Source organism: Lissotriton helveticus, chromosome 5_1 (assembly GCF_964261635.1).
Source record: "Lissotriton helveticus chromosome 5_1, aLisHel1.1, whole genome shotgun sequence".
Taxonomy (NCBI): domain Eukaryota; kingdom Metazoa; phylum Chordata; class Amphibia; order Caudata; family Salamandridae; genus Lissotriton; species Lissotriton helveticus.
In genome coordinates, this window is record NC_136065.1 from 2020389807 (window position 1) to 2020405278 (window position 15472).

The 15472-nt window shown below is 47.3% G+C and overlaps 1 protein-coding gene and 1 long non-coding RNA gene across 4 annotated transcripts in view; one reads left to right on the plus strand and one right to left on the minus strand.

The window, feature by feature from the left end:
• Positions 1-10567, minus strand: part of LOC144756195 (stonustoxin subunit beta-like) — a 223551-nt gene extending 212984 nt beyond the window's left edge. For 2 of the 3 annotated variants that reach the window (XM_078645799.1, XM_078645800.1), the window contains exons 1-2: positions 10434-10567; positions 4588-4704 (exon numbers count right to left, since the gene is read on the minus strand). In XM_078645799.1, the coding sequence (XP_078501925.1) occupies positions 4588-4704; positions 10434-10461 (145 nt within the window). In that variant the 5' untranslated portion in view covers positions 10462-10567. Of the gene's footprint in view, positions 1-4587; positions 4705-10204; positions 10276-10433 lie in introns of those variants that run through there. The other variant, XM_078645801.1, reaches the window with a different exon arrangement.
• Positions 10548-15472, plus strand: part of LOC144756198 (uncharacterized) — a 79433-nt gene continuing 74508 nt past the window's right edge. The window contains exon 1 of the long non-coding RNA XR_013595097.1: positions 10548-10653. This is a non-coding gene — a long non-coding RNA (uncharacterized LOC144756198). The remainder of the gene's footprint in view (positions 10654-15472) is intronic.

Sequence of the window (15472 nt, forward strand, 5' to 3'; positions counted from 1 at the left end):
CAGGTAGGAGAAGGACCTTCCTCCTGTTGTCGCTCTTCGGATGCGGGGGACGGCGGCGAGGGCGTGGCTGGTTGATCGGAGGTGGCGCTTGGGAGTGTAGAAGTTGATTCGGTTGTTGAGGTAGCTCGGGCCTTGATCGTGTAGGGATTTGTGTGCGTGGGTGAGGAGACGGAAGGTGATTCTTTTGTTGACGGGGAGCCAGTGCAGGTCTCTCAGATGTCCGGAGATGTGGCTGTTTCGTGGGATGTCGAGGATGAGTCTGGCTGAGGCGTTCTGGATCCGCTGGAGTCTCTTCTGGAGCTTGGCGGTGGTTCCGGCGTAGAGGGCGTTGCCGTAGTCCAGTCGGCTGGTGACGAGGGCCTGGGTGACAGTCTTCCTGGTCTCGGTGGGGATCCACCAGAAGATCTTCCGTAGCATGCGCAGGATGTTGAAGCATGACGAGGAGACGGCGTTGACTTGTCTGGTCATGGAGAGGGAGGAGTCCAGGATGAAGCCCAGGTTGCGTGCGTGGTCCGTCGGTTTGGGTGCGGTGCCCAGGGCGGGGGGCCACCAGGAGTCGTCCCAGGCGGAGGGCGAGGAGCCCAGGATGAGGACCTCCGTCTTGTCTGAGTTCAGTTTCAGGCGGCTGGTCGTCATCCACTCGGCTACATCTTTCATCCCTTCGTGCAGGTTGGCTCTGGCGGCGGCGGGGTCGTTGGTCAGGGAGAGGATCAGCTGGGTGTCGTCGGCGTAGGAGATTATGTTGAGGTTGTGTTGGCGTGCGATGGCCGCGAGGGGGCTCATGTAGACGTTGAAGAGGGTGGGACTCAGCGAGGATCCTTGAGGGACGCCGCAGATGACTTCGGTGGCCTCTGACTTGTACGGTGGTAGGCGGACTCTCTGTGTTCTTCCGTCGAGGAAGGAGGTGATCCATTCCAGTGCCTTCTCCTGGATTCCGACGTTGCCGAGGCGCTGCACTAGGGTGCGGTGGCAGACAGTGTCGAATGCCGCGGAGAGGTCCAGGAGGATGAGGGCCGCTGTTTCTCCGTTGTCCATCAGGGCTCGGATGTCATCGGTGACAGCGATGAGGGCGGTCTCGGTGCTGTGGTTGGCTCGGAAGCCAGACTGTGAGGGGTCGAGGGATCCATTCGTCTCGAGGAAGGCGGCCAGCTGTTTGTTGACGGTCTTCTCGATGACTTTGGCCGGGAACGGGAGTAGCGAGATGGGACGGTAATTCTTGAGTTCGGTGGGGTCTGCTGTAGGTTTCTTGAGTAGAGCGCTGAGTTCGGCGTGCTTCCAGCTCTCAGGGAAGGTGGCGGTGTCGAAGGAGGTGTTGATAATGTCCCGCAGGTGGGGTGCGATGACAGCGTCGGCCTTGTTGAAGACGTGGTGAGGGCAGGGGTCGGTCGGAGATCCGGAGTGGACGGAGTTCATCGTGCGGAAGGTGTCTTCGGTGCTGATCGGAGTCCAGGCGCGGAGGGTGGTGGTGGGTGGCGTTGCTGCGGTCGTGGCGTGCGTCGGTTGGATGCTGAAGCTGTTGTGTATGTCCGCGATTTTGTTGTGGAAGTAGGAGGCGAGGGAGTTGCAGAGGTCTTGCGATGGGGTGATGTCGTTGTTTCCGGCGTTGGGGTTGGAGAGCTCTTTCACGATGTTGAAGAGTTCCTTGCAGTTGTGTGCGTTGTTGTCCAGCCGGTCCTTGTATGCATTTTTCTTGGTGGCGCGGATCAGTTGGTGGTGTTTCCGGGTGGCGAGCTTGAGGGTGGTCATGTTGTCCATTGTTGGTTCCCTTCTCCATACTTTCTCGAGGGCTCGGCAGTTCTTCTTGGAGCTCTTGAGTTCGTCGGTGAACCATGGGGCTTTTCTGCTGCCGGGTCTGCTGGGCGGGGTCCTCAGAGGGGCGAGTTCGTCCGCGCAGTTGCTGATCCACTTCGTGAGGTTGTCGGCGGCCTGGCTGGGGTTCGCTGAGCCGGCAGGAGGGTGCTGGCTCAGGGAAGCGGTGAGCTGGTCGGCTGTGATCTTGTTCCAGCTTCTTCGGGCAACCTGTTGCTGGTGGTGGTGGATCGTCGTTCTTTTGAAGGTGAAGTGGACACAGCTGTGGTCCGTCCAGTGGAGTCCTGTGGCGTGGCTGAAGGCGATGTCTTTGCTGGATGAGAAGACGGCGTCGAGTGTGTGTCCGGCGAGGTGGGTGGGGGTGGACACCAGCTGCTTGAGTCCAAGGTTGGCGAGGTTGTCGAGCAGGGTGATGGTGTTTCGGTCACTGTTGTTCTCCAGGTGGAAGTTGAGGTCCCCCAGGAGGATGTAGTCGGCGGAGGGGAGGGCATGCGGGCTGATGAAGTCGGCGATGTCCTCGCTGAATTGTGTGCGTGGTCCCGGGGGTCGGTAGATCAGGGTGCCTCTGAGGGTGGTCTTCGGGTCGGTGTGGATCTGGAAGTGCAGGTGTTCGGCGGTGGTTAGGGTGTCGTCGGTGTTGGTCGTGATGCGGATGGTGTCCCTGTGGATGATGGCGATGCCTCCTCCCATCTGGTTGGCGGTGCGGTCCCTCCGGGTGATCTTGTAGCCCTCTGGGATGGCGATGGCGATGTCGGGCGCTGAGGAGGCGTTCATCCAGGTCTCCGTGAGGAAGGCGATGTCAGGGGCTGTGGTGTCGAGGAGGTTCCAGAGTTCGATGGCGTGTCTGTGGACGGAGCGGGTGTTGAGCAGGATGCACTTGAGGTGGTTGCTGCTGGTGTTCGGCTTGGCGGGTGCTGGTGCAGGGTAGGTCCGGATGCAGGTGAACTTGCAGGCGTGGCAGCTGAAGGGTCCGTGGGTGTGCTTCGGGGTGGCTCGGTGACATCCCGGGATGCCGCCGGTGTTGAGTGCGATGAGTTCGGCGGCGTTGTAGGTCAGTCGGGTCGTCTTCTGTCGGTGGGGGCCAGGGGTCCTGGCACTGGGCGCGGTCCAGGCGCGGACGGGCGCAGACGGGCTTACCTTTGGCGCGCCTTCGGCGCACAATCAGCGCGCCCGCTGCGCGTCAACGCTGCGCGTTCGCACGGTCGCCGTATATGGCGAAGTGCGAGGGAGGGCGGAGCAGCTGGGAGGCGGGAGCGGGGAGGGTACAGAAAGAAAGGGGGCGTGGTTAGCGGCGGTGGCGGGAAGCGGGGAGCGGGTGGGAGGAGACCGGGGGGCGCGAAAATCAGGCGACAGAACAGTTGGACAACAACAATAATACAATTCCACAAAGCAAGGCAATACAAATGAGCAAAGGCTCTTAAGCAGAGGGGGACACAGCAAAAAGCAGCAGCAGGTCAGGCAGGCACAGCGAGACCACGCCGCTCGGTGGTAGGGGGCGTGGTCACCCGGCGGCGACCGAGGCAGACGAGGCAGGCAGGCGGGAAACGCACGCAGCAGCTGGTGGCCGTGCGGCGCGGGGTGCGACCTAAACTAGGTCACACTCACCTGCGTCGCACGGTCGCCATATATGGCCAAGTGCGAGGGAGGGCGGAGCAGCTGGGAGGCGGGGAGGGTACAGAAAGAAAGGGGGCGTGGTTAGCGGCGGTGGCGGGAAGCGGGGAGCGGGTGGGAGGAGACCGGGGGGCGCGAAAATCAGGGATTTAAATGCAGTTATGGACAAAACTTTAGATTCTAGACATATAACATCAATATCCACAAGAACCAGATGTAAGTTATTCAATTGGGTCTTACCGACATCTTGAGGGTTTGGCACACAAACGAAAGAGCACATAAGTATAACTCCATGGCACATGTATCTTTTTTCTGTTTGAATTACTTATTTGCCCCACACTTAAAGGCACAAGATGCCGTAGCCAAAGACATTCTCCCACAGGGCATATCAGTTCCTTTGCCAATTTTCCTGTCAGTACTTAGCAATGACCCCAGCTCAAGAGATCAAGGGGAAACTGGCGGTTCCGAACCTGGTGGCTTACAAACTGAGACTTGGTGGCAGCCCTCCAAGAAGATGTAGTGGATACTTCAGAATTAAACAGAATTCTGTTCGCTAACAAGTTACTGTCTGGGAGGCCTTCAAAACTGTGATAACAAATGAGCTGTAGACCTAATTAGAACACACAAATGGGAACAAGAGACCTGGGTGGTTGCCTTCAGGACACAGGTGCTGAGGCTTGAACAGCTGGTGGCTGGTCCCAACCTCACTGTGTACTGCAGGCAGCTTGAGCTCTCTAGAGCCCAACTCAGATATATATCCATGGATAAGGCCTATCAAATTTGTTTGCCTCCCTTCCACTCCTCCCAAGGTAATATATACAAATCCAGGGATAAACCAGGGGTTTACTACATTGGTTGGCAACACCAGAGATACAATCACAGGTAATCCCACATATCATAGACATAGACGACAATAAAGTAACAGATCCACAGGATACAGTCAATACCTTTGTATCTTATTATGTTCTCTTTATGCTTGTCATACTTCATCAGACGCTGAATTGGTAAACCCGATTGTTGCGCAAACTACTGCTCTGGTGCAGTTCTACAAGATTTGCTTTCCCATCCACAGGTGTTCCAGGTGAATTTTGGTTCAATGCCCCAAAGCTGAATGTGAAACTGAATACATTTAGAAAATCTCAAGTAGCAGCATATTCATTTTTTTACCTGGAATCACAGCATGGTTGCGACAGTCATACAACATCCCAAGCTGAAAAGGTCGACCAAGGGTTGGTAGTATCTCAATGGAAGGTATATCTCCCAGTGCCATGTTTTCAACAGAGACTAAAAATCAGAAGGAAAATATGTCAATATTACTATCATCTCCTTTAACTGTAGCTACTACAGGAGACAATCACTGAGGGGGTTAAATGGACTTTCATTTCTGACATTAACCTCTTAACCTGAGCACTAGTGGCCCTGCCACTTCTGAATCATGCAATACAGTTATCAGCACTGAGATAACCAAAGGGACTTAATCAGCTTTAGATGCATATAGAGGGACGTCATTCTGCCACAATGGAATATTAGTTGATTTTAAACTTCTTGTAGACATGACTTAAACCAGATGTAACTTTATGTCAATTGCAAAAATTATACATATATATATATATATATATATATATATATATATATATATATATATATATATATATATATATATATATATAAATATATATACACATATATATTTTAATTTGGATTAAATTATGATTATATAATCAGGTTCAGTGCATCTGAATCAAGGATGACTAGAATAACTCCAGGTGATTGGAGGATTGTATTGCATACGGCATAAAAGGGACATGGAATTACACAAGGGTGTTAGGTTTGGGGGTCCCATGTACAACTCCTCCCTCCCATCTGCAATACAGATCTCTCTATTCAGCCCTGTGCTGACTCACCCTGTCTCCTGGAATCCCCCAGCCCCTGTCATTCAAACTCCAGACAAGGAATACAAAAGCTAGCAGAGCCAGGTTAGGACAGTTAGACAAGAAAATACCCACTTATAAAAGTGGTATTGTCACATACAGAATGTTAAAAACAACTTCACTAAAAGATGCATTTTATCATTTTGAGTTCAGGCATACTAAACACTAATTTCTACCTAGTTCCCTGAATCAGGATTATAGGATGTAATAATCAAACTGCCTATTCCAGCCTACGGGGAACAGGTAGCCTTGCAATAGGGAAAAGCGAAAATGGCTGTAATTCACTATTAGGACATGCCACACACACCAGGGCTTGCCCTACATTTTACATATAATGCACCCTGCCCTTGGTCCTACCATAGGGGTGATTCATATGCAGAAAAGGGAAGGTTTAGGGACTGGCAAGGGGGTGCACTTGCCCAGTCAACATGGCAGTACCAGACTGCACACAGGTACTGCAATGGCAGACCTGAGACACACTTTTACAGGCTGCTTCTGTGGGTGGCACAACTGCAGCATTTGGTTTACAAGCCCTGGGCACACTCAGTGTACTGTACTAGGGTCTGACAAGTAAACCAAACCAACGAAACATTGAATCACTAATCCATACATAAATTAACCATAGGGAGAGCATATGCACTCTAGCACTGATCAGCAGTGGTAAAGTGCGCAGAGTCATAAAACCAACAAAAACAGGTCGGACAAAATACAGGAGAAAGACATAAAATTCAGGGATGACCCAGCAAAAAGGACCAAGTCCAACAATATGTTTTTTATCAAAATTAAAAAGTGTGTATTTGAGACGAAAATCTGTGTATTTACAAAATTCATAATCTGATGTTTGGAGAAAAAGGACTGAATTTTGAATATGTTTTTAATCCTGATATTTCAGATATAAATTATATTTCATTTGTGAGACTTATTACTACTGTTATGATTACTTTAGCGCCATGAGTATCACAACTATGGTTGTTATATATTTACTATGCCAAGACATTCCAAAGTGATAAAAACTTTTTTACTATTACAACACTAATAATATTAGTAGCTCTTATTACTGAAACGGTTGGAGACCCCCTGCTTTAGGCATTCGGTCCATCCACATGATTTTCAAGTGGGAGAGATGGTGAAAATGAAGATTACTTTTCATGTCGACAAGGGACCTTATAGGATTTCCAAACCTATAAGAATTGTTTAAATTAAGAAAGGAAGAGTTCAATTCAATTCATGAAGCTTTATTCGTCACATATAAAATGACCATAAAAGCACAAGAAAAAAAACACAGAAACATTATACACAAATATTACAAATTTCAGAAAAAGAAAATACCAAAGGAAGAGTTATTGTGCCAGACAGGATGTGTTGAAGCAGGAAACGGTTGGCAAAGGTAATAACTGATGGAGAAATTAATGTTTATCCCAGCGGTATTGAGTATGATTTTGAACCTGGATTTTTGCATGGAGTGAATGGAAAATTGTTGCAGATGAACCAAGAGCTGTCATTGCAACAAGATGAGAGAACCTATTCTAATCCTGGTGATGGTAGTAACATGGAAAGTGTTGATGACCTATCTAATGCATCAATCATCCAACAGGTGATCCTATACCCATGGTTTAGAGCTCCTTTTTTAAGAACTATTCAAGATTAACCACTTTGTTATTGTTTATTTTGTTGCTAAAGGGAAGCATGTGTTGTATATAGTCATAAATATTCTACTGCTTTGTATGCTGTACACTGTGGAACATACCATATTATATGGATTTACCTTCTCATCTCTATACCTTCTGCTTTATCCCTCCCCTTCCTTCTTCTCCTTATTGGTTTGAACTTGATATGTAGAAGACATGGGGATAGGTTTGGGTGACAGTCGGTTTGACAGTCGATGAATGAGGCTCTCTATGAGAAGATCCTGCTAGCTTGGTTAATTCAACGAAACTTAACTTCATCCTGTCATTGATGTAACACACTGCCCACAGCTAATCTATTAAAAGACCCACAGGATGCAGAGACCTGATTCTAGCTCTGTTCAGGGATTGCTGTGTATGCCAGACTCATATGCTGCACACATTCTCAGTACATTTCAGAGGAAGGAGACATTGCCAGCTGTAGTTCATTCCATGACTGGCTGACGTGTGTGTGCCTGAGACCCATGATCTGTAGCAGTACAGCACACACCCTGGCGTAGAAGAAAAAGGGACTGTGGTTCTTATGAGTGCCCTCTAGTGAGAGCTAAGGGCTGCAAAGACCACCTAGCAAACAGTGTGTGAGGGGGCCTGAGGAGACCCTTTCATTACTTTTGCTGTCCTCTATATTTTTTCATGCTGCAAATAACTCTTGTATAAATTGAGACACCTCTCCGTGTATTTGTGAAATCAGGTTGGGGGTGGGTGTCTTCAATGGGCACAACTGAGGCTAAAGGCAGTGTGAGTTTCTCATAGTTCCTGGCGAGGGGGTCATAAAGGTGTTCAGAGTACATGCTCATCCAGTCCTTGGCATGTCTGATGAGAGCACACACACCAATGGACACATGTTCAATTGCAACTGTGAGTCATTGCAAAAGTATGTGAAGGAGGTACAAAGCTCTCATAATAATAGGGCAAAAAAGTTACATAACTGTCGAAATACTGAGAGGGTGAAAACAAAAGAAAATCAGTGCTTACATGTGAGTGAGTGTATTGTCTGTGTGGGGGTTGAGAAGTGAAGGAGATGCAAGGAAGTATGTGGAGAAGTGAAAAGAGAGTGATGAAGAAGAACGAGATATGGCGTTAGATATGCAGATGGGAAAAACTGTGTAAATATTGAACATAGAGAGACCACAGAGGAAAGTGGTGTGAAGGGAAGAACGGGAGGGATTGAGACACTCCAAAGACCACTGCCACTTACAGACCATACATGTTTTTAATTCACTGTGTGATAGTCAGTCCTGCCAAGTATCACGCATTATGCGTGACACTAACGCATATCAGTGTGGAGGTGCGCATCACCGCACTGAAATGCATTGTCACGCATAATGCAGTACTTTCTGCTGTCACAAAAATCGTGCTTCAAACAGCGTTATGTGCCATTGAGTGCCTCCACTGGCTTCTCCCACAGCTCAGCAGCTGAGCAGGCTCAGCCTCACAGCGGCAGCCTGCGCCAGTAGTTCTGCTATAATGTATCTCTTTTTATTTCCGTGGCGCCATGGGGCTGAGGGACACAAGTCTTAGACTTGCCGTAGCGCCGTAGGAGCACGTGACGTGACGTCCTGCTACCAAAGGGCGCAATGAGTTATACAATTTGTGAAGACTCTGGTGCGAGAGGCTCGCCTTCTTCCTCAGCCTCACTGGTTTGCGGGCCTGGACAGGGGCCCGGGCATCATGGTCGGCCGCTGGCTCACCCTACACTGCTGTTTGCAGCACCTCAGACCCTGTCCTGCTCTGCAGAGCTACCCACGCTGGAGCACGGCAGGCACAGGAGCTGAATTATTGGTCTCCCCGGCCGCCAGCGAATTACCGTCAGAGCAGCCCGGGCCAGCCGACTCGAGGGGCCACTTAGTGACGGAGAGTGCTGCATGATTATGCAACAGCTGTGAGAGGGCCGATCGACGTCGTCACTGTCACTGAGGGAGAGTCACGCTGCCTCAGCCTGGGGGCTGCAAAAGAACAACAGAACAAACACAGTGGATTGTGGCGGAATTCCAGGAGATGTGCGTTAAGGGGTTCTGAAGGAGAGACTAATACGTAAGTCATCATGTAACAGGAATGTGGTGCATTTTCCACTAAGAGGACATTAGTGCCACACACAGTGAAATGCTGTTGCTCATCTTATACAACAGCAAATGGCGAATAATTGTTCATGGAACACTGATTCATTTTTCTTTTTTTCGTTTTGTTTTCAATGACAGGGTGCATGTTTTTTTTGTGTCTGAACTGTATCATCGGGTTTAAGGACATAGTTAATATTTTGTTAGTCTAGGCAGCAATCACTACATTTGTGCTTTTTGCAATTGTGAGTATTGCTATTCATGTGCATTGACTGAGGAGTCTAGTGATTGGTATCATTTGTACGTAGTAGGCATGGTGAGTAGCCACAGTATGATTCACTGCAGAGGGTCACGTATTTCTTATATTTCTTGACACACACGTGTTTGTAAATTAACTCTGCCGCATGTTTAAAAGGATTGTTTCCACCTGTATTGTTTATGACTAGTTTGCTATCAGTTTGCTTGGAGGATAGCTTTGTTTGTTTTAGGGATGGTGTAATGGGGGGCTAACCTGCCAACATTGGACCATGGTGTGAATATGCTGGTTTCCACTCTGGATCTTATCTCTACACATACCTTGAGCATTTGCTTATGTTTGCATGGATTGGCAGAGCAGCTCGCTGGCGCTCTTCGCAGGCGGGCCACTGTTAGCGCACTAGTTTCTTGTTGCTCAAATGGGTGTAAATTCTGATATTTTATATGTTTCTCTTTATGTTTCATTGCTTGATTTTTACTCGCGGTAAAGTGTCACTCATAGTCGGTAAAATGTCACTCATAATTACAATGAAATTATGAAAATGTCACACATAGCAATCTGAAACCTTGGCAGCTATGGATAGTTACGCAACTCTATCTATACACTACATATCATTTTACTCCACTATATTCTATAACACTAAACTCCTACACTGTATAACAACATACTCCAATCTATGCAACTGTACTCTACACCACAACTTCTGCATTTCTACACTATACTCTACACCACTACGCAACATATAAAACACTCCAGTCTACAACACTATACTCAATTCTAATACTAAGGACCCCTCTACAACACTATACTCCTTCCACAACACTATTAACTACTTAATAACACTACTCTTCACACCTATCCACGCCAGTAAACTCCACTATATGGCAAAACCTATTGACATTGTCAGTGCTTGTTTTTAAAGCACTTCGACCGCTGGGGTGACACCGCCCTCATGCAAAGTGGTCAAGTCACTGGCAGGCACCGTGACGCAGTTAGAGACCCTCCCAATTCCCAATCACCCGGAAGTAGTGGCAGTATTTTCCAGTTTCCGTTAGCTCATATTTTTTTCTGTGCCGGTACTTACCTGCGCGAGGACAGTCCACCTCGGACATAGGGGTTCCGCCCACCTTTTGCAGTTGATTGTCTCCAGGCAGAAGTTTCTTAGGGACAGGCTGCAGCTAGCTGTGAGTAGTCCTCTATAGAGGAATGACCCCTGGCGGCGATGCGTCATCACGTGACACGCGCGTCCCAGCATGTGCATGACTCACGCGTACAGTAGTTACGTGGAGGAGCAGGAAGTGCTGGTGAGGAATGAGGGAAAGTATTAAACTGTGGGTTATGTTGCTGAGCACCAGTGGTTACGCAATTAGGGGAGTCCGGTGAATTGTGAGGGTAGGCGATGTAAGTGTATACTAATCCCCTGACCATGGAGAGGACACCTTTGACTAAAAAAACAGACTAATTAGGATTCCATTAATTTACAACAGTTGGCCACGAGACTTTAGGCCCAATAACAGGAAATAACTTTGTTTTCGTACAGTTTAAGTGCGCACATATCTGAAGCAAGGTTGGCGAGTCGACAAATACACAGGGCGAGCCGAGTCTGCTCTAGCTCTGCGCTTAGAGCCCGTGCATGAGCCAATGTTATTTTTGTTAAATTCTTTTATTGAGCATTTTCCAAAGTATATCAACAAAGACAGGCATGCAAAATATTCACAGTTCCCTTTCAAGAAGCAACAATATGCCATTGTATATTTACAGTTATGTGAAAACATGAAAGAGTGATGCATCTGTAATCTCGTATATACGTAAGACGCGACCCTCCCTTTTATATGTCTGCAGAGTCTCTTGAATATAAAGACAACAAGCATTTGCAATGCACTAGGTCTCGCACTTACGTGAGTTTGAGCTATTGGCATTGTAAAAGACAATGCCTTTCATTTATGTTTTGGTTTTTAAAACATAAATAAAAGGCATTGTCATTTACAATGCTAATACTTAAACTCACAAATGCGAGACCTATTGCATTGCAAATGCTTGTTATGTGCTGGCTAGAGCCCAGCACTGTCGGACAATTACTGCAGAGACTGGCACTGGCCCTGGCCTGGAACTGGAAATAGCAGTATTGCTAGTTGACTACTGGTCAGTTGGCAACCCTAATTACCCTGTCACTCATATTCACCCTCTTCACAAAGTGCCTCCAGGAACTTCAGTGATATTACCCTCTTTTCTAACCTATATCTCCTTCGAAAAACGTTTTTTTCTCCATTCACCATAATTGGATCAGTCTGGCTTCACCCTCATTGCAAAATCATTAGATTGACAGGTATGTGAGCTCCGTATGGTGAGCATAAAAGGGTAAATGTTCTCTAAGTGCTTAAGAAAAGGTCTCTGAGGGCTAGTAGATAAGATTTGATCATGTTTAAGGGCTGAGCAAGGCTATCTCCTTTTTATTAAGGTTTTTGGCTCCATGCTCGAGTAGCTCATCCAGTCCAGAATTTTAAGTCTAGATTGACAGCACAACTGTCTGTAAGATGTATTGTTACCAACTCTTCAACATAGACCTAGTGTGAGCCTTTCCTGCATGCAGTATACATTACTCTTTTCATGCTGTTGGATATTTGGAGTATCATTCCGCCTTTCAGGAAGTACTTTCATTGGGATGCATAAGTGGCTGTTTTACATTTGACAACTACAATCACTCATCCCACTGTTTGTTACATTCAATTCTTAATCTCCTACATGCATTTTATACAGAAAGCAATCCTCCTTTTCCCCAACTATCGACATCAACGAAGACAGTAACACAGGAATCAGCCTTTACAACATGGAAATTAGTACATAGTCTTTTTACTACCCAGCTTTTACGACACATATGCCTTTAGCACGCATGGTAAGTCTATTTATGGTAAGTACTAGCAGCCCGTCCCGACGTTGTCCGGGTATGAATTGCTGCCGGCCAGTAGTGTATTGTTTTGTAGGATTTCGTTTTGATAGCATTTCTTATCTGTGACAGGCCTGTGAAACGCTCCGATTCACAGTGCACTGCTGATGCACTTAAGAGTGAGCGTTCAGTAGTGTGTGAACTCGAGTTTCCCTACTTTATTTTTCCTTGCAATATTATATAGCGCGAACTCGACAACATGGCATGAGCACAATTTACATTACAGAAGAACACATTCATTTGTGGTAGGCACGGGGAGACAAAGCGATTTGCCTGGAATCACAGGATGTTGAGCTGATGCCGAGATTTGAACGTAGCTCCCCAGCTCTAAAGTTCGCAATTGTAGAACTTGTGGCGGGAGGTGTGTCTAAAAGTGTATTTGGGGCTGGCCATCAAGGAGAGAGACCTGTGCATTTTTCAAATGGGTGGTGAAAAAATATGAGTATGTTGCTGGATATGTGGGCCGCCGTGCCACCAATGTACTTACCGGGGAAGGGTAAACACCCATTATTCCGCAACTTTCTTTCCGCATACCATTACTCCGCATACTTTCATTGCGAAAGTACCATGACTCCGCAATACCATTATAACGCTTGGTAGTTCGGACTGGACTGTTCCCATGAGGCACAGGGTCAGAGCTGATTTGCATATAGGTTAATCAAAAAGGGCCACCTCACATTGGGTGGGTGTATATCCGGATGTCATTGGAATACACCTTCTTTGTTAAAATACCCCTCACACACCAAAAGGGCCCTTGGTGTCATGCTTCATCATCGGGGTCTTCCCGTCCCGCTGCGGGGCGGGGCAGTGCTGCGACAAGCGGATACGCTGGAGCACCTTAAGGTGGAGGTGCTATGTGTTGGGAGTGAGTGTCAGTGGGGTCAGGAGTGATATAAGTGTGAGTCGTTAAAAAATACCTGGCCTAGTGGAAAAAAGAAATTTTATTAAACACTGGCTGGTATTATTAAAAGAAAAGTGAAGCGGAGAGATGGAGCAGATTAATGGGCTCTCTCTCCTATGTGGGTCAACATGTTTCGAGGCGCGGGGCCTCTTCGTCAGGACCTAGGGGAAGATCCCCCTGTCACTCACTAGTGTTTCTCCACAGAGGTAGAAAAAGTGTATATACAAAAAAAGTGAAAAACCATTGACTATGTGTGTAACTACAATTAATAATTACGACACATTTTTTGCTGCCACACTAATAATGTAGTATGCCTGCAAGATAAGAAAAACTTATTATAATTGCGCCGATCCCAAAGTGCGCTTAACTCTAAGTCACCTGTAAGGGAGAAAGAGACACACAAACATATATACCAGTTTGGAATGTTGGGATCATGCGTAAGCAGTGAAGGATATTGAAGCACATCCTGAGAAAACACACAGTCACACACAGAAATGTTACACATAGGGGATGTTAATAGCCTGGGGTGGAGGTATTCAAATGCATACTTATCATTGGAGGAGTCAATGCCTCATGAGCCAGCTTAAGACAGAAGGGTAAGGTGGGGTCCCAACTGCAAAGGGGAAAGAGAGGGAGTGCATTGAAATTCTATCCCATCAGATGTTTTCCAAGTATCACAAGGCAAGGGTCTGGCTGGGATACAAGGTTCATTCTATTGAAACGGCTATGCCGTACTTACTGAGCCCCTCGCACGCTCGTGCTTCCTCCTTCGTCTGCGGCTTCCGTGGATGTGAGGGCGGCTGAGGGCGGCGAGTTTATATAGAGTAGAGTAATTGATTAATTGTTCAATTAAGTAAGGAAAGCCCGCCGAAGTAACAGAGGCCCAAAAGGTTAGTAATGCGGGCGGCCATATTAGAGTGGTAGGTAGACCCACCCCCCGCTCCTTTTGATGCAGTTTCGGTCGTGGGTTATTAGATCGGGTGCCCGGATCCTAACAGGCTTAGACTTATCTCTTGAGTCCGTTGTAGCTCCTAGCTCGGCAGACTAAGGTTCGAATTAAATCAGCCCGCAACCGCGCTGTGAGGCCCAGTGCATTCTACTCATGCACGGCGCATGCGCCGGATTGCTCGTTCTGCGCGCATGTGCGTAGAACTGACGCTGTAGCCGGCGCGCATGCGCACATCTTCCCCGGTTGTAGTGTTGAAGGAAGACACGCGTCTGTAGGGCTAGGGAACCAGCAATACTAAAAAATAAAGTCATGTTATGGCAGGAAAGATATTAGGATGGTAAATGCAGATTGCTGAGCCACATCTATACTGTTGTTTGTACAAAAATATACATTTTCAGTTATTGGAGGCCTGGGAGAGGTAGAACCTTGGAAGAAATTATACTGAAAAACAGGAGCCAATTGCTTGCTGTTGTTTGTACATAAATATACATTCCAGTTCATGGAGGACTGGGAGAGGTAGAACCTTGGAAGAATTATACTGAAAAAAAGAGCCAAATGCTTGCTGTTGTTTTTACATAAATATACATTCCAGTTCATGGAGGACTGGGAGAGGTAGAACGTTGGAAGAATTATACTGAAAAACATTATACTGAAAAACAGTAGTCAGTTGCTTATGGTGTATATCACCCAGCAGCCCCTAGGTATTCAGTTGGGCCCACGGAATGTCGTCATTCAGGCCTGTGCGGTGTGTTCCCAGACGGTACACCCAGCGTTGTTCTTTAGATAGAAGGTCTCTATCGTTGGCAAAAGCCTCGATGACTGTCCATTTCAGGTCATGGACATTGTGTCCTACGGTGGCAAAGTGTGCTGACATTTTTGTTGTTGTCCTATTGCAGCGTACATTGCTGCGGTGTTCACCCATTCGAATCTTCACGGGTCTGCTGGTCATGCCCACATACTCCTTGTTGCAGGGACATGTGATTAGGTACACCACATTGCGGCTATTGCAATTAGTGAAGGCTCGCTGTTCCCATGTAGACTGGTTGGAAAATGTGATACTTCTGCTCTTCTGCGTGTATTGGCAAGATACACATGCACCACAAGGGTGGTGTCCACTGACCCCTATGACTCTAGAGGGTTCAATTATACCAGTTGCTTTTGGTCTGGTATGGACCAGAAGATCCTTCAGGTTCATCCCTCTTCTATGTGAAAACATAGGTTTAGGAAAATTCAGTTTGCCACAGGATAACAATCTCCAATGTTTGTTCACGATCTTAGTGATCTGGTTGGAGTTTGTATTGTAAGTTGTTACGCAGATGGGGCGTGGAT